Source organism: Acartia tonsa, chromosome 9 (genome assembly GCF_053477335.1).
Source record: "Acartia tonsa isolate MP-2025a chromosome 9, ASM5347733v1, whole genome shotgun sequence".
Classification (NCBI taxonomy): domain Eukaryota; kingdom Metazoa; phylum Arthropoda; class Copepoda; order Calanoida; family Acartiidae; genus Acartia; species Acartia tonsa.
Genome location: NC_137268.1, coordinates 49,883,343 through 49,903,997, shown reverse-complemented (window position 1 = coordinate 49,903,997; position 20,655 = coordinate 49,883,343). Strand labels below are relative to the sequence as shown.

General features: G+C 29.8%; 1 protein-coding gene across 1 annotated transcript in view; it reads left to right on the top strand.

The window, feature by feature from the left end:
- Positions 1-20,655, top strand: part of LOC145329135 (uncharacterized) — a 62,767-nt gene that overhangs the window by 29,676 nt on the left and 12,436 nt on the right. Inside the window, exons 3-6 of the mRNA XM_080173185.1 lie at positions 13,174-13,240; positions 16,465-16,551; positions 17,955-18,019; positions 18,401-18,457. Coding sequence (XP_080029311.1) covers positions 13,174-13,240; positions 16,465-16,551; positions 17,955-18,019; positions 18,401-18,457 — 276 coding nt within the window. The remainder of the gene's footprint in view (positions 1-13,173; positions 13,241-16,464; positions 16,552-17,954; positions 18,020-18,400; positions 18,458-20,655) is intronic.

The window sequence follows — 20,655 nt, the reverse complement described above, 5'->3', positions numbered from 1 at the left end:
GATGACAAATGGTTAAATGCTTATCATATACACTTTCAAAATGGATGTACAATAAACGTGGATATTATGACAGGGAAAAAATTGTCTTTGATTTGGGGTGCTATTTCCCCTGTCATTTATTGGTCAGTTCTTTCATATAGTGGAAAGGGAGGTGATGGGGTAAAGGGGGAATAATTTTTTTAGCCCACTACAAGTTTCACTCATTAGAATACATGATAATCTTGTGGATCTTGTGTAAGATCCAAGTTATAATAAATCCATTTCTTGTTTCTATATGTGCTTTTATTCTATGCAGTATTTGGATGTCTTTCTACTTAAGTAAAAGGATATATGTGTGTCTGTCTTGTCTAAATAAAATGTTATATTTGTTGGAATTTTTTTTATCATATTTACAATTCTTATTGCTAAAAGTTTTACATTTCTTGTATGGCTGTATGGCTTTGAAACCGATTAATATTTGCTTGATTAGAACCCGTTCTCAGCCATACAGAAAAATATATTTTGCCTCGTATAATAGATAATTTTCACAAATATCAAAACAAAAATTATAAAATTGGTTTTGATCTTATAATTTTTATTTTTAAACCGAGGAATGCTGTCCATAATACTATGCGATAATCAACTATTCCAGACTATCTTTGTATGTCTCACTGTTCAAGACAATAGTAATGATAAGCAGTTTGTTTTTGCAAAACTATATATCATGGATTTGTTTAATATATATAAAAAATACACCAGTATTTTTTTTCGTTTCGTCTTGAGGGGTAAAGGGGAGAGGGAAAGTAACTTTTTTAATCAACCTCACCCAAAAGAGGAGGGGGAAAGTGTCTTTTTTAATCAACCTCCCCCCCCCTCACTTGCAAAATCTACCTAGAAACAGTACAAAGCTTCCCTTCCATGCTAGTGTATATCAAAATCTATTTTGAAATTTAAATTTGGATGATTCTTATTCCCCTTCTAAAATTAGAATTGTAGAATTTTGATTGTTTGGTTCTAATCTTTTCAACAAATAATCTTTATCTAAAGATGGAGTATTTTTAATTATAATTGGGGATGTATATTGATTTATCATCCATGGTCTTATCCCTTCAGATCCCTGCAAATTAGCATAATACAATCATTTAGACTTACCAGACATGTTAAAAAGCTTACTTGGCAAAAAAATGCGTTTGTAAAAAGCGTCTAAACATGAAGGACAATAAATCTTTTGCAGATGTTGTCGTAAAAAAACCACTGCATCGAATGGGTTCTCCTTTAAAGCAAATCAAATCAAAATCCGATGTATTAGAACCGGTTATTATCCATACTGAAAAATCGTGTATAGCATAAATTTTCACAAACATTAAAATGAAAATCATCTATTATAAAGATGAAAAAAATATGATCTTTATATTTTGCGATACCTTGGTTTCTGTTCGTTGAAGTCTCCTTTAATTCAAGGAGGAATAGGACATTGGAATGTTAATTAAACTAGTATCTAAAGTTTCTTAATCACGTATTCTTGAAAACTTTGGGTACTTTTGAATAGTTCATTAACCATCAGTGTTCAAACATTTCGACCAATTTACAGAAGGGTTAATTTAATTAAATTATCGACCATTGTCTTATCACTTTAGATCCCTGTCTTTAATTATATAATTGTGTATGTATGTCATGTAGGTATTAATTTCCTCTCATTACAAAATACACAAAATTATAATTACTTAGGAAGGGTGGAGACATTGGGCTGTTTATTACACTAGTCCCCAAAGTTTTATAATACTGTTTTCTTATTAGTTGACATAACACATTTTGGGACTTTATTGAATTTTGATTGGTTGGCTCATTAAGTTGAGTGACCAAACGTTTCATCCACCACTTGTAATATATAGAAACCGGTAATTTTGTGTATCATCATTGGGGATGAATATCAATTTATCTGCAATTTTCCTTTCCCTTTAGTTCCCTGATAATTACTTTTATTAGAATGGATGTAGAATATACGTGGATATTGTGAGAGGGGAAAATTTATCGTCAATTTAGAATGCTTACATGGAACTCGTTTATTGGTCAATTCATTCATCCAGTAGAAAAAGGGTGGGTGAAAGGGGGTGGAAGGGAAGAAATCTTCATTTTAGCCAGCTGTATGTTTCACTCTATTAGAGAACATGAAAATCTGGTGTAAGATCCAAGTCATAATATATCCATTCCTATTAAAGACATAGGTATATTTATATCCCTGAATATTTTAACTGTTTATGTTGTAGGAAATGAATACAAACACTCATGTGACTTATATAATCTTATTTTCCATTATCTTATCCCTTTATATCCCTGAATATTTTAACTGTTGATGTTGTAGGAAATGAATACAAACACTATATGTGACTTATATAATCTTATTTTCCATTGTCTTATCCCTTTTTATCCCTGAATATTTTAACTGTTGATGTTGTAAGAAATGAATACAAACACTCATGTGACTTATATAATCTTATTTTCCATTATCTTATCCCTTTATATCCCTGAATATTTTAACTGTTCATGTTGTAGGAAATGAATACAAACACTCATGTGACTTATATGATCTTATTTACCATTATCTTATCCCTTTATATCCCTGAATATTTTAACTGTAAGTGTTGTAGGAAATGAATACAAACACTCATGTGACTTATATGATCTTATTTACCATTATCTTATCCCTTTATATCCCTGAATATTTTAACTGTAAGTGTTGTAGGAAATGAATACAAACACTCATGTGACTTATATGATCTTATTTACCATTATCTTATCCCTTTATATCCCTGAATATTTTAACTGTAAGTGTTGTAGGAAATGAATACAAACACTCATGTGACTTTTATAATCTTATTTACCATTATCTTATCCCTTAATATCCCTGAATATTTTAACTGTAAGTGTTGTAGGAAATGAATAGTAACACTCATTTGACTTTTATAATCTTATTTACCATTATCTTATCCCTTTATATCCCTGAATATTTTAACTGTAAGTGTTGTAGGAAATGAATACAAACACTCATGTGACTTTTATAATCTTATTTACCATTATCTTATCCCTTTATATCCCTGAATATTTTAACTGTAAGTGTTGTAGGAAATGAATACAAACACTCATGTGACTTTTATAATCTTATTTACCATTATCTTATCCCTTTATATCCCTGAATATTTTAACTGTAAGTGTTGTAGGAAATGAATACAAACACTCATGTGACTTTTATAATCTTATTTTCCATTATCTTATCCCTTTATATCCCTGAATATTTTAACTGTTCATGTTGTAGGAAATGAATACAAACACTCATGTGACTTTTATAATCTTATTTACCATTATCTTATCCCTTTATATCCCTGAATATTTTAACTGTAAGTGTTGTAGGAAATGAATACAAACACTCATGTGACTTTTATAATCTTATTTACCATTATCTTATCCCTTTATATCCCTGAATATTTTAACTGTAAGTGTTGTAGGAAATGAATACAAACACTCATGTGACTTTTATAATCTTATTTACCATTGTCTTATCCCTTAATATCCCTGAATATTTTAACTGTAAGTGTTGTAGGAAATGAATACAAACACTCATGTGACTTATATAATCTTATTTTCCATTATCTTATCCCTTTATATCCCTAAATATTTTAACTGTTCATGTTGTAGGAAATGAATACAAACACTCATGTGACTTTTATAATCTTATTTACCATTATCTTATCCCTTAATATCCCTGAATATTTTAACTGTAAGTGTTGTAGGAAATGAATACAAACACTCATGTGACTTATATGATCTTATTTACCATTATCTTATCCCTTTATATCCCTGAATATTTTAACTGTAAGTGTTGTAGGAAATGAATACAAACACTCATGTGACTTATATGATCTTATTTACCATTATCTTATCCCTTTATATCCCTGAATATTTTAACTGTAAGTGTTGTAGGAAATGAATACAAACACTCATGTGACTTATATGATCTTATTTACCATTATCTTATCCCTTTATATCCCTGAATATTTTAACTGTAAGTGTTGTAGGAAATGAATACAAACACTCATGTGACTTTTATAATCTTATTTACCATTATCTTATCCCTTAATATCCCTGAATATTTTAACTGTAAGTGTTGTAGGAAATGAATAGTAACACTCATTTGACTTTTATAATCTTATTTACCATTATCTTATCCCTTTATATCCCTGAATATTTTAACTGTAAGTGTTGTAGGAAATGAATACAAACACTAATGTGACTTTTATAATCTTATTTACCATTATCTTATCCCTTTATATCCCTGAATATTTTAACTGTAAGTGTTGTAGGAAATGAATACAAACACTCATGTGACTTTTATAATCTTATTTACCATTATCTTATCCCTTTATATCCCTGAATATTTTAACTGTAAGTGTTGTAGGAAATGAATACAAACACTCATGTGACTTTTATAATCTTATTTACCATTATCTTATCCCTTTATATCCCTGAATATTTTAACTGTAAGTGTTGTAGGAAATGAATACAAACACTCATGTGTGACTTATATAATCTTATTTTCCATTATCTTATCCCTTTATATCCCTGAATATTTTAACTGTTGATGTTGTAGGAAATGAATACAAACACTCATGTGTGACTTATATAATCTTATTTTCCATTGTCTTATCCCTTTAGATTCCTGAATATTTTAACTGTTGATGTTGTAGGATATGAATACAAACACTCATGTGTGACTTATATAATCTTATTTTCCATTATCTTATCCCTTTATATCCCTGAATATTTTAAGTGTTCATGTTGTAGGAAATGAATACAAACACTGTATGTGACTTATATAATCTTATTTTCCATTATCTTATCCCTTTATATCCCTAAATATTTTAACTGTTCATGTTGTAGGAAATGAATACAAACACTCATGTGACTTATATAATCTTATTTTCCATTATCTTATCCCTTTATATCCCTAAATATTTTAACTGTAAGTGTTGTAGGAAATGAACACAAACACTCATATGACTTATATAATCTTATTTTCCATTATCTTATCCCTTTATATCCCTAAATATTTTAACTGTTCATGTTGTAGGAAATGAATACAAACACTCATGTGTGACTTATATAATCTTATTTACCATTATCTTATCCCTTTATATCCCTGAATATTTTAACTGTTGATGTTGTAGGAAATGAATACAAACACTCATGTGTGACTTATATAATCTTATTTTCCATTGTCTTATCCCTTTAGATTCCTGAATATTTTAACTGTTGATGTTGTAGGATATGAATACAAACACTCATGTGTGACTTATATAATCTTATTTTCCATTATCTTATCCCTTTATATCCCTGAATATTTTAACTGTTCATGTTGTAGGAAATGAATACAAACACTCATGTGACTTATATAATCTTATTTTCCATTATCTTATCCCTTTATATCCCTAAATATTTTAACTGTAAGTGTTGTAGGAAATGAACACAAACACTCATATGACTTATATAATCTTATTTTCCATTATCTTATCCCTTTATATCCCTAAATATTTTAACTGTTCATGTTGTAGGAAATGAATACAAACACTCATGTGTGACTTATATAATCTTATTTACCATTATCTTATCCCTTTATATCCCTAAATATTTTAACTGTTCATGTTGTAGGAAATGAACACAAACACTCATATGACTTATATAATCTTATTTTCCATTATCTTATCCCTTTATATCCCTAAATATTTTAACTGTAAGTGTTGTAGGAAATGAATACAAACACTCATATGACTTATATAATCTTATTTTCCATTATCTTATCCCTTTATATCCCTAAATATTTTAACTGTTCATGTTGTAGGAAATGAATACAAACACTCATATGACTTATATAATCTTATTTTCCATTATCTTATCCCTTTATATCCCTGAATATTTTAACTGTTCATGTTGTAGGATATGAATACAAACACTCATATGACTTATATGATCTTATTTACCATTATCTTATCCCTTTATATCCCTGAATATTTTAACTGTAAGTGTTGTAGGAAATGAATACAAACACTCATATGACTTATATAATCTTATTTTCCATTATCTTATCCCTTTATATCCCTGAATATTTTAACTGTTCATGTTGTAGGATATGAATACAAACACTCATATGACTTATATGATCTTATTTACCATTATCTTATCCCTTTATATCCCTGAATATTTTAACTGTAAGTGTTGTAGGAAATGAATACAAACACTCATATGACTTATATAATCTTATTTTCCATTATCTTATCCCTTTATATCCCTAAATATTTTAACTGTTCATGTTGTAGGATATGAATACAAACACTCATGTGACTTATATAATCTTATTTACCATTGTCTTATCCCTTAATATCCCTGAATATTTTAACTGTAAGTGTTGTAGGAAATGAATACAAACACTCATATGACTTATATAATCTTATTTTCCATTATCTTATCCCTTTATATCCCTAAATATTTTAACTGTTCATGTTGTAGGAAATGAATACAAACACTCATATGACTTATATAATCTTATTTTCCATTATCTTATCCCTTTATATCCCTGAATATTTTAACTGTTCATGTTGTAGGATATGAATACAAACACTCATATGACTTATATGATCTTATTTACCATTATCTTATCCCTTTATATCCCTGAATATTTTAACTGTAAGTGTTGTAGGAAATGAATACAAACACTCATATGACTTATATAATCTTATTTTCCATTATCTTATCCCTTTATATCCCTGAATATTTTAACTGTTCATGTTGTAGGATATGAATACAAACACTCATATGACTTATATGATCTTATTTACCATTATCTTATCCCTTTATATCCCTGAATATTTTAACTGTAAGTGTTGTAGGAAATGAATACAAACACTCATATGACTTATATAATCTTATTTTCCATTATCTTATCCCTTTATATCCCTAAATATTTTAACTGTTCATGTTGTAGGATATGAATACAAACACTCATGTGACTTATATAATCTTATTTACCATTGTCTTATCCCTTAATATCCCTGAATATTTTAACTGTAAGTGTTGTAGGAAATGAATACAAACACTCATATGACTTATATAATCTTATTTTCCATTATCTTATCCCTTTATATCCCTAAATATTTTAACTGTTCATGTTGTAGGAAATGAATACAAACACTCATATGACTTATATAATCTTATTTTCCATTATCTTATCCCTTTATATCCCTGAATATTTTAACTGTTCATGTTGTAGGATATGAATACAAACACTCATATGACTTATATGATCTTATTTACCATTATCTTATCCCTTTATATCCCTGAATATTTTAACTGTAAGTGTTGTAGGAAATGAATACAAACACTCATATGACTTATATAATCTTATTTTCCATTATCTTATCCCTTTATATCCCTGAATATTTTAACTGTTCATGTTGTAGGATATGAATACAAACACTCATATGACTTATATGATCTTATTTACCATTATCTTATCCCTTTATATCCCTGAATATTTTAACTGTAAGTGTTGTAGGAAATGAATACAAACACTCATATGACTTATATAATCTTATTTTCCATTATCTTATCCCTTTATATCCCTAAATATTTTAACTGTTCATGTTGTAGGATATGAATACAAACACTCATGTGACTTATATAATCTTATTTACCATTGTCTTATCCCTTAATATCCCTGAATATTTTAACTGTAAGTGTTGTAGGATATGAATACAAACACTCATGTGACTTATATAATCTTATTTACCATTGTCTTATCCCTTAATATCCCTGAATATTTTAACTGTAAGTGTTGTAGGAAATGAATACAAACACTCATATGACTTATATAATCTTATTTTCCATTATCTTATCCCTTTATATCCCTGAATATTTTAACTGTAAGTGTTGTAGGAAATGAACACAAACACTCATATGACTTATATAATCTTATTTTCCATTATCTTATCCCTTTATATCCCTGAATATTTTAACTGTTGATGTTGTAGGAAATGAATACAAACACTCATGTGTGACTTATATAATCTTATTTTCCATTGTCTTATCCCTTTAGATTCCTGAATATTTTAACTGTTGATGTTGTAGGATATGAATACAAACACTCATGTGTGACTTATATAATCTTATTTTCCATTATCTTATCCCTTTATATCCCTGAATATTTTAAGTGTTCATGTTGTAGGAAATGAATACAAACACTGTATGTGACTTATATAATCTTATTTTCCATTATCTTATCCCTTTATATCCCTAAATATTTTAACTGTTCATGTTGTAGGAAATGAATACAAACACTCATGTGACTTATATAATCTTATTTTCCATTATCTTATCCCTTTATATCCCTGAATATTTTAACTGTAAGTGTTGTAGGAAATGAATACAAACACTCATGTGACTTTTATAATCTTATTTACCATTATCTTATCCCTTTATATCCCTGAATATTTTAACTGTAAGTGTTGTAGGAAATGAATACAAACACTCATGTGACTTTTATAATCTTATTTACCATTATCTTATCCCTTTATATCCCTGAATATTTTAACTGTTCATGTTGTAGGAAATGAATACAAACACTCATGTGTGACTTATATAATCTTATTTTCCATTATCTTATCCCTTTATATCCCTGAATATTTTAACTGTTGATGTTGTAGGAAATGAATACAAACACTCATGTGTGACTTATATAATCTTATTTTCCATTATCTTATCCCTTTATATCCCTGAATATTTTAACTGTTGATGTTGTAGGAAATGAATACAAACACTCATGTGTGACTTATATAATCTTATTTTCCATTGTCTTATCCCTTTAGATTCCTGAATATTTTAACTGTTGATGTTGTAGGATATGAATACAAACACTCATGTGTGACTTATATAATCTTATTTTCCATTATCTTATCCCTTTATATCCCTGAATATTTTAAGTGTTCATGTTGTAGGAAATGAATACAAACACTGTATGTGACTTATATAATCTTATTTTCCATTATCTTATCCCTTTATATCCCTAAATATTTTAACTGTTCATGTTGTAGGAAATGAATACAAACACTCATGTGACTTATATAATCTTATTTTCCATTATCTTATCCCTTTATATCCCTAAATATTTTAACTGTAAGTGTTGTAGGAAATGAACACAAACACTCATATGACTTATATAATCTTATTTTCCATTATCTTATCCCTTTATATCCCTAAATATTTTAACTGTTCATGTTGTAGGATATGAATACAAACACTCATGTGACTTATATAATCTTATTTACCATTGTCTTATCCCTTAATATCCCTGAATATTTTAACTGTAAGTGTTGTAGGATATGAATACAAACACTCATGTGACTTATATAATCTTATTTACCATTGTCTTATCCCTTAATATCCCTGAATATTTTAACTGTAAGTGTTGTAGGAAATGAATACAAACACTCATATGACTTATATAATCTTATTTTCCATTATCTTATCCCTTTATATCCCTAAATATTTTAACTGTTCATGTTGTAGGATATGAATACAAACACTCATGTGACTTATATAATCTTATTTACCATTGTCTTATCCCTTAATATCCCTGAATATTTTAACTGTAAGTGTTGTAGGAAATGAATACAAACACTCATATGACTTATATAATCTTATTTACCATTGTCTTATCCCTTAATATCCCTGAATATTTTAACTGTAAGTGTTGTAGGATATGAATACAAACACTCATGTGACTTATATAATCTTATTTACCATTGTCTTATCCCTTAATATCCCTGAATATTTTAACTGTAAGTGTTGTAGGAAATGAATACAAACACTCATATGACTTATATAATCTTATTTTCCATTATCTTATCCCTTTATATCCCTAAATATTTTAACTGTTCATGTTGTAGGATATGAATACAAACACTCATGTGACTTATATAATCTTATTTACCATTGTCTTATCCCTTAATATCCCTGAATATTTTAACTGTAAGTGTTGTAGGAAATGAATACAAACACTCATATGACTTATATAATCTTATTTACCATTGTCTTATCCCTTAATATCCCTGAATATTTTAACTGTAAGTGTTGTAGGAAATGAATACAAACACTCATATGACTTATATAATCTTATTTACCATTGTCTTATCCCTTAATATCCCTGAATATTTTAACTGTAAGTGTTGTAGGAAATGAATACAAACACTATGTGACTTATATAATCAATTAAACTTACATTCAAATGCAATTCTAATGAATTTTACGGTGGGGGGGATAAGTAAATGGCTCTTAAAACCTTTTCTGTAGTAGATAATTTATTCATCGCATCGTATCGTAGACAGCTTTCCGGATCTAAAAAAATACACTTTTGTCAGCCCTGAGGGGTCGAAACACTGGGCTTTGTAATTTGGTTGAAAACCGGTTCTAATCCAAAGGATATCAATCTGTTTCGAAACCATACTGAAAAATCTTTAATAGTTCTTATTAGATATAATTTTCCTTTTATTTGTAAGCTTCTCTATAACTTACTTTGTCAGAGTATGTTCCGATACTTTTCTCGGTCGATATTTAAGATAAAAAGCAATTTTTTTAGGGATTTTCCTCACCAAAGTACATCTAGTTTAGAGTTTCGTTGGTTTGTTGGTCTGTCTGTAATGCTCTTCTGGGCATAACATTTATATAGGGAAAATAAGTTTTTGTCAGATGCTTTTATAGATAGATTAGCATGGGAGGATATAATTTTTTGCTTCGGACGACTTTTACTATAAAGGAAAGAAAATGGCCCTACCCAAAATAGTTACAAACCTTTCCTGGACCTACAAAAAGCTTTATTGTAAAGGAGAAACATATGCAGAAAGACATCCTATTACTTTTATATAAAGGTTTGTACATTATAAGATTCCTTAAATCTCTGATTATATGCGACTTTTACTAACGGATATAGAATACGTGGATATATTGACAGGGGGGAAAACTTTTCGTTAATTTAGGTTGCTAATAGAGGGACCTTATTTATTGGTCAGTTCGTTCATCTAGTAGGAGAGATGAGGAATGGGTGAATGGGGTGGATGTGGGGTATCATTATTTGAACCAGCTTACTTTTGTAGAGTACATGAAAATCTGGTGCAACATCCAAGTAATACTATTTCGATCCTTAATAAATCAAACATTCATTCATACATGTATTAGTGTAATACATGTACTCATATGTACCCTATTGTCCAATGTACATTACAAGTACATATGTATGTATGTAACATGCCTTATGCCCATATATGTGATATAGCTACCAGTTGCGACTACAAAATTGTAAATTATTTTAAATAGCTACTATATATAGATACTAAAATAACTTTAGAAAAAACAAATTAAGAAAATTATGTCCACATATATCCAGGAGGGGAGAGGACATAAACAAACTTTGGTTACCTTTATTAAATTTTCATTGGTTGTTTATACACCAAGTGTCCAAACTTTTTAGCCAATAGTTCTAATCTACAAAGGAATAATTTTTAATTTTTTTTCATTGTCTTATCCCTTAAGATCCCTGATATAAAAACATGGCTACTAAAATAGCTAATTTTCTAGCATTTTTGTATTAACACAAACACCTCTAATTTATAGTTCCTGTATGTGTGTTTGGGGCGTTGGTTCCAGCCCCTTTAGGCTAAAACTGGTGTTTTTTTGAGGGGGGTTAACATTCTAGAAATAGCTTCGTCTTATAAAAATGCCAAATTTTAGAAAAATAAGACTATTAAAAGTTTGCTAAAATTATATTATCCTATTATGTAAAGTAGTAAGGTTTTTTGTCTGAAGCTTAGGCTTTCTTTAATTACTGAACCGATTGAGTTCTCAATTTAAGGGAAGCTTTACATAGATCTCGTGATAGTTTCAGGCTATTTTATTTTTAGATTTACATAGGTCCCAGTATTGTTTTAGGCTATTTTCTGCCCCACCCTGCCAATTAGACTATAGAGACGCTAGATGCTAGGGGCCCAGATGCTAGTATAATATAAATTAAATTCTAAAGCGAATGATACGAGATATCAAAACTAGTTTAATAAAGTTTTGCTGTATAAAGAACTAAAAATTTTGCTGCATCAAATGAACATATTAGCACACTCTTATAACCACTTTTAAGTGAGACATTTTGCAGCTAGTTACTTTTTATGAGTATGTGGATATTTAGCAAAACTTCTCTAAAATATACGTTTCTCAATAGGTACTTATATTACAATACATCCTTTAATTAATTAAACCTCTCCGTCACCTTTCCCTGACAAAAATAGCTTCAATTTACTGATGTAACCTCTATTTTAAGAAGCATTTTTAAGTTTTATTTTTAGTGGTGGGTTTAGGCTATTTATTCAATCTTTGATTGCAGAGCCCCTAACTCCTAGGGGCGCAAACATTTCTAACATTAATATAAAGTTTTATCTGTTCCTTAAGATCTTTACAACAATTGAATTAGTCTTGGGGTGGTTTTAGGCTATTCATTAGCCCTCCCCCTCTTTCTCATTCGTAGCTTAACCACTAGAATCATTACAAAGAACTTTATAATAATATGTGGATTTAAGCATCAAATTGGTCATATTTTAGATATTTCGGGATTTTTCATCCTTGTTATAGATAAAATGCATAGCTGTCTTTGACCTTCGCCTTAAAATAATCTAATTTTAGACTTACATAGTATATACATAAATATAATCTTATTATATAAAGTAGTAAGATTTGAGCTTCACATAGGTCCTTTTATGGTTTTAGGCTATTTTATTTCTAGATTTAGTTATTGGGATAGTTTTAGTCTATTTTTCTCCAATACCAATGCTAGGGGCAAAGTAATAGTATATCTTTATTCATATATGGCTTCCAAACCGATAAATATCCGCTGGATTCGAACAAGATATCAGTAATACTGAAAAATTCATGTATAGTATCGTATTACAAACAATTTTCTACGAATATTAAAATGAAAAATCATAAAATTAATAAGAGCTACCCAAAACTGATTTAATTTTATGATTTTCATTTATTATCTGCGGAAAGCTGTCTATAATGCTATGCAATAAATAATTATTCTAACTTATATTTTTTTTATTTTTTTAGGGATGAAAGACAAGCAGATACAATAAAATACCTCCTCACATTAAATCGTCAGAACTATTTACAAAAGGTAATTTAATTTTATTTAAATACCGTAGTTAGTCTTTAATCCTTATTTTACCATTGTTCCATTATAATTACTGTAACACATAGGTACAATTTAGAAAACGTAGCAGCTTCTTAAGCATTACCAGAAAGTCGGTAATAGTTATTTCTCGTATCGTATTATAAACGGCTTTCCGCGGATATAGAATGTACAATTATAAGATTAAAACTAGTTTTTTTAGCCCCGTGGTGCCGAAGGCACCGGCTAAAAAAACTAGTTTTAATCTTATGATTGTACATTTCTATATTCGTAGAAAACTGGATATAATACGATGCTAGACAAAGTTTTTTCGTATTCATGAGAACCGGTTCCTATCCACCGGATTCAAATGAATACGAGAAAAGAATTTAAGAATTTTTAAATATTGATTTTTTAGCTTCATTATCACTTGATTAATAAAATACTAGTGGCTCCTTTTTTTAGGTGGAGGGGGGGGGGGAGTGCGTAATTTCTATAGGGGCGATTTATCTTGGGAGGGTGGTGGTACCCTCCCCCAAAATGGTTATTAACCTTAAGAGGACCTATGAGAAGCTACCTTGTAGAGGAGAACCATATCGCTAAAGCGGCTAGGGAGATCCTTCGGTAAGGACAGAAAGATATACAGAGATCCTGTTACTTTTATACAAGGATTGATTCCTATAAACATTAGACATATAATTATAAACGAAGAATCTTTATGATAAAGTCTTACTAAACGTAAGAATGTCCATATGAAAGTTCTTATATTTAAATAATTTAGGGATAGATTTATTCTGAATTTATACACTTCTAAATAATGTTATTTCCAGTATGGCTTTGAAACCGATTAATATCCGCTGGATTAGAACCGGTTCTCAACCATACTGAAAAATCATGTATCGTATAGTATTGTAGAATCAAATAAAATACGAATAATAAAATGAAAGTCATAACTAACAAAACTGATTTTAATAATTTCGATTTTAATATCCTTGGAAAGCTGTCTAAAATATGATGCGATAAATGACTAAATATTTTTATCTGTCTATCTATTTTTATAATTTTATTTTGCAAAAGCATAAACAATAAAAGTCTTTCAATAACAGTTACAACATTTGAATAAACAACATAAACTTTATGCAGCGAAGCTACTTTATAACGCTATTGTATAATTAGGTTCTGTAGACTACCTATTAAAGAGAATATTTTACTGTATTACACTTTTTTGAATTTAAAATTTATCTCCTTTTATGTAACTGATAATAGTTGTTTACTGTATCGTATTACAGACACCTTTCCGCGGATAGTAATATGAAAATTTATCAGATTAATTACAAGTTGTAAGGGTCGAAAGCCTAGGCTAACCAAACTGGTATCAATATTCGTAGGAAATTGTCTTTAGTACTATACGATAGATATTTTTCAGTGTGCTTAAAACCTTTTAATCCAGCGGATATTAATTGTTTTCGAAGCCATACTGAAAAAAAAGTATTGCCTCTTCAAATTAAAGAGTTTTGGCTAAGTTAAGAATTGAATATTTTGTGCTTGTTGAATAAATCCTTTTGTCTATAGATTCATGCAATAAAAGATGCTGTCTTTACATATCTATCTATCTATCTATAGCTTCATGCAATAAAAGATGCTGTCTTTACATATATTTTATGTTGTAAAAATAAACAATAGTTTTATAATATAAAGGGTTGTATTTTGCAATAAATGTAAAAGTATAGATGTATAATCCAGACAACTACATGACCCAATTGGTGGACACTTTTCGTCTGCTAGAAAATTGCATGGGACTTGGCTGTGTTTATGTTTCCGACGCTATTAGCTGCTTTCAAGACCCAATACAAAATTGGGACAGGGTCCCTCCCCTGAGGGAAGAATTACTTTTAGCTCATGCCCTACTATTCTATTACTTTAATCATTTCATTACGTATATTTTCGTTCCATCATTATCAATTATCAATCTATCTACTTATAAATCTATCTACTTATTTACATATCTAATTCTATCTATCTATCTAACGAAGAAAATATAATGGGATTGTTGACAAAAAGTTGTTTATTAATTCAAAATTTTCTGTAGGCTAACAAAACTTTATTTTTTTTTTATTTTCATCTGTTTGACTATCCATCTATTTATCTATCTATCTATGATTGTAAAAAAATAACAATGGGTTTGCTTGACCAAGAGTTGTAAATAAATACAGAATTGTTCTGTCTTCGTTTTATGATTGGCAGAATTTACAGTACAAAATTCGCACTTTTTTTGCACGGTGTTCAAACGTTGCAACTCAAAAATATAACATTTTAATACTTTCTGCTCACAGAACAATTAGAATATAAGTGTAAGTGTACATGTTAGTGAATTATTTGAAATTAAAGTGCTTAATGCAGGATACAAAAGGTTAAAAATTAACTCGTTTTAAATGAACGTACATATATTCTGGTAATGATTATAAAGTTGCTAAGCTTTTTAAATCGTACCTAACTTCTACAGGAATCACTCTGTCAAGTTTTAAATTGATAGGACAATTCTACGATGTCTAAATGAACGAAAAGATCTACAGACGGACGGAAAGAACCTAAGTATAGAAAATCTTCGCTTTTAAAAATAATAGGTAGTTCCTAATTTTGCTTGCGTTTTTTAAAACACTTTTTTACAGACGCACGCGAATTTGAATTGTTATTTTTTATGCTTTCATGGATTTTTTTACAATATGTAAATTTAACGTAGAGATTTATTTATATTTAAATTTTTATGTTTTTTTGGTGTGACATCTATCTATCTATCTATCTATCTATCTATCTATCTATCTATCTATCTATCTATCTATCTATCTATCTATCTATCTATCTATCTATCTATCTATCTATCTATCTATCTATCTATCTATCTATCTATCTATCTATCTATCTATCTATCTATCTATCTATCTATCTATCTATCTATCTATCTATCTATCTATCTATCTATCTATCTATCTATCTATCTATCTATCTATCTATCTATCTATCTATCTATCTATCTATCTATCTATCTATCTATCTATCTATCTATCTATCTATCTATCTATCTATCTATCTATCTATCTATCTATCTATCTATCTATCTATCTATCTATCTATCTATCTATCTATCTATCTATCTATCTATCTATCTATCTATCTATCTATCTATCTATCTATCTATCTATCCATCTATCTATCTATCTATCTTTATTTAGTTACGGCAACCACAAGGTACAAGCAACAGTATACCTGTCCAAACGCCCCCAACGATAGACAGACCTTCAATTATAAATTTTAATCAGGTAAAATTATGGATAGTTAATTAGAATCAATTATGTAACATTGTCAGAGGATTTTGCCTGGAGGAGCGCGAAGCTTACCCAAAAAATATGGCTTCCATCTTGAACCAAAATCAAGATGATTGTATTATAGACAACAAAGGGGTTGTATTTTGGTTTCATAGGGGTTGATACACCCCCAGAAGTGTCCAATTACCTACTGATAATTAAAAAAAAGGGTCCGGCGTCCCTGAATTTGTATATTGACGCGCGAAGCAGTGAGATCTTTTTTAAGAAACCTTTAAGTTTAAGGAGGGTGTGGCACCCTCCTTGGCTGTATCAGTGGGGTGTATTAGGAGGTTGTAGAATGATTCTAGAACCTTGTAAGGGGTTGTGAATGGGGTATGAAAACCAATGGATATCCGCTGAATGAAAACCGTTTCTCTATCATAATGAAAATTTATGTATAGCATCGTATTACAGACAATTTACCACGATTATTAAAATAAAAATCATTTCTGTAAGCCCGGGCCTTTGGACTCCCCGGTGCTAACAAATCTGGTTAATATCCTATTTTTTTTTACTTTCTTATCCGCTGAAAACTGTTTATAATACGATGCGAAAAATAACTATTTATTAATTTTCATAACTTTGAAACCACATAAAAAATGAAGCTTATAAATCTTATATTTCAATCTTAATTATCAGATAACATGAAAAAGCTTTTGAGTTATTTTGCAATTGGTCATAAAATTTTAGCACTGATTCTCGCAATCTAAAAAGGATCTGCTCAAATATTTTTTCATGTTTTTTTTTTTTGTAGATTTCATGATTAGAAACTGTTTGAAATTTATTCTTTGTGAAAGTAAAAATTCGCAGCAACTTTTCAATCATTAACAGAGAGTCAGTTAGTTAATTTAGAACATTTTTTAAAATGATAAAATTATCCCATTTATATGATTTTAAGAATAGTGGTTTCTAGTTAGATTAAGAAATACGTAAAAAGCAAAGGATCTCTATACCTAATCAAGTATTAGAATGTAAATATGAAAAAATAAACAGAATTTTTTATGAAGACTTATAGATATTGTAGTTATAGTATATTGTTGTTAATTTAATTTTAATTGTATGTCTAATTTGTTGAGCTTTGATTTTATGTATGTTGCCATCCTTGTTTTTTTGCTACTACATAAAGCAGTAAGGTTTTTTTGAAGCTTAAGTTTTCAAACTACTTAACTAGTTAGTTCTCATTTTCAGGAAAGATTCATGTGGGTCCAAGTTTGGTTTGAGATTGTATTATTTTTTGGTTTAACCCTTTAAATAAAGATCTCTTAGATGCTAGGGGTGCAGCCGCATATGATAATTTGATTGAAGTTAGCAGTTTGCGCAATCTTAGCAGACAGACAAATATAATCTTTCTGTTTTAGAATGTACGGCTAGTACCCCAGCAAGAACAGAGAACTCAAAGAATTGAAACTTCCAACAATCAACGGTATAGTGGTTCATATTTAGACTTTGTACGTTTGTCTGTCCTTATTTTCCATCGTCTGCCTGTCTGTTTCGTCTATCTGTTTGTCCGTTCATCTTTTCAACCATCTATCTGCCTGTCTGTCAGTATAACTCTTTTAATTTATATGTCTGTCTTTTCATCTTTTCATCTATCTTGTTCTCTAACCCTACAGGGCTAACCTGTACCTAACCTAATCTAAGGTAAAAACACAAACACACAAAAAACAACCCTTATATTTAGTATTTTTTAAAACCAGGGAGGGGTTTCTGTGGTCGTATTGGCGTTTTGAGGGAAACCGCTTAATTGCGTTTAAAATTATGAAATAATTGCAAAGCAATCTTAAATGTGAACCTGATATTTCAGATCCCCGCCCCAATCAGCGCCTGTAAGAAAACCCTCTGGACTTCTGGAAAGAGCCAGGTATTATTATAAATGCCTAGAGACTTTAGCTCAAAGTGTAATGCAGTAGGGAATAGATTGTGTCATAACAAAAGAAATTAAAAACATTTCTTTAATTTACATGTAAGACTATTAAAATAAAGGGTATAGCATAGAAAATGCGGCGTTATCCTCTTAGAAATTTTTTTTCAATTTTGTACCCCCCCCCGACTACCGACGAACAACTATTTTAGGTTAGGTTAGGTTTTAGGCAAGGGAGCCGAGCGCTGCGGCTAGGCAGGCAAGGGGGCCGAGCGCTGCGGCTAGGCAGGCTAGGGAGCCGAGCGCTGCGGCCAGAGTTCATAGTTCGCTGTCGGGGGGGTGGGGGGGGGGGGGGGGTACTCAAATTTTCAATATTGAACAAAAAAAATCTAAGAGGATAATACCGAAAATGCATAGGCTCAGCAATAGGCCTAAAGGTATTAAAAGAAAAAAGTGAAGCGTCAAAGCTTTGGTTGACTTAACCCTAGCATTTAGGGGCACTGAAATCAAATAATTATTTAGGGGTCAGAAAAATATTATTAAACCAACCCGGGACCTATATAAAGCTTACCTTAGAGGGAAAACGCAATTGGTTCAACTTAAAATTTTAAATGTAAAACCTTACTACTTTAATAACAGGATAAAAGATAGAAGAAAACTGTTAATTTTAAGATTTTCTTCAGATAAAAAGAATCTAAAAATACCTATTATTAAAAATGAAAGAAAGTGCCTTAAAATTAATCCAATTACAACAAATCTGTAATAATAGCTTGAAAGTTGCGTTAATAGTACCTTAAACTTACAAACTTACTTTTTGGAGAATTTATAAAAAAAATCCATGAAACATTAAAAAGAAAGAGATTTTTCAATTAATTGAATTATTGAATACTAGCGGCTACGCCCATAGAGGTCTCTATACTAGAGGCACTTGAGGTTGGTATCATTTTTGTTTAAAAAAAGTTCTATAGGGGCGAAGGAGAGTTGTAGTACATTCAACCAAATTAGTTTAAACCTTAATTGAACCTATTAGAAGCTACATTGTAAAGGAGAACCAAGGCGGTTCAGGGGTTAGCGAGATCCTTCGGTACAAACACACAATCACATTCCTTTTATATAATAGATAAGGATTTTTTATTAAGATTACAAAACTTTAAAAAGTAATTTTTGACAACAAGTCTAAAAAACAGCGTGATTTACTGTTTTGCCAAAACACTTTATATTTTCCCTAAAATTAGTAAAATTTTGTAAGCATGCATAAATTTAGAAAATACAGGGATGGAGGGAGAGGACATTTGCCTGTAAATTAAACATGTCCCCAAAGTTTTATAAATATGTTCTCTAAATAGTTGACTTACAAACTTTTGGTACTTTTATTAAATCTCGCAATGTCAAAACTTTACATGGTATATCGTCCATTATCTTATCCCATCAGATCCCTGTTAATTTTAGAAAATGCAATAATAATATTTGCTTGTTTCTAAGGCGGTGTTTTTCAGTCTTTTATTATTAAGGGTGTTGGTCTTTTGCCTTGTCTTGTTAAAGTAATTTGTAAGTAGTTTTTGGCGCTATCACTCAAAAAATCCCCCTTTCCCTTACTTTTGAAATAAATTGAAAATAAGGGGAAATTATTTTCTTTCGTTTGTTTATTTAATTTATACTTTAGGTCAAGTTAGTTTAGGCTATATTGAGTAATGGATATTCATCGCAGGGTTAGTTAAAAAAATACTTAACCCCCCCCCCCCCCCCCCCACCTTATTTTTGATTCATTAAACAAATTGGAGGGGAGGTTTATTAGTTCTCAACCGGTCACTGGTAAGCTTTTACCAATTTTTCTTAGTTAATTTTGTATTAGATTATAAAATCCAGGGATTGGTTTCAACAGTACTGCGTTTGATAATCCACAACCAGCCCAGGAATATTATGGGATAAGACAATGGACGATACAATGATGCATTTCCCCTATGATGATAAACAAATTTTTTTTTGTAAAGTTTGAACGTACTGATTATTTCTTGTGAATACGATAATGAGGTGATAAATCTTTGGGTACCAGTGACATTTACATTCCAATGTCCTCTCCCTCCCTGCCATTGCCTGATGTACATCCTTTTATCTTACTGAGAGATCAGAAAAAGTATGAAATTACTTCAACATATGTGTTCGTATATTATGTAACATACATATATTACAAATTATTT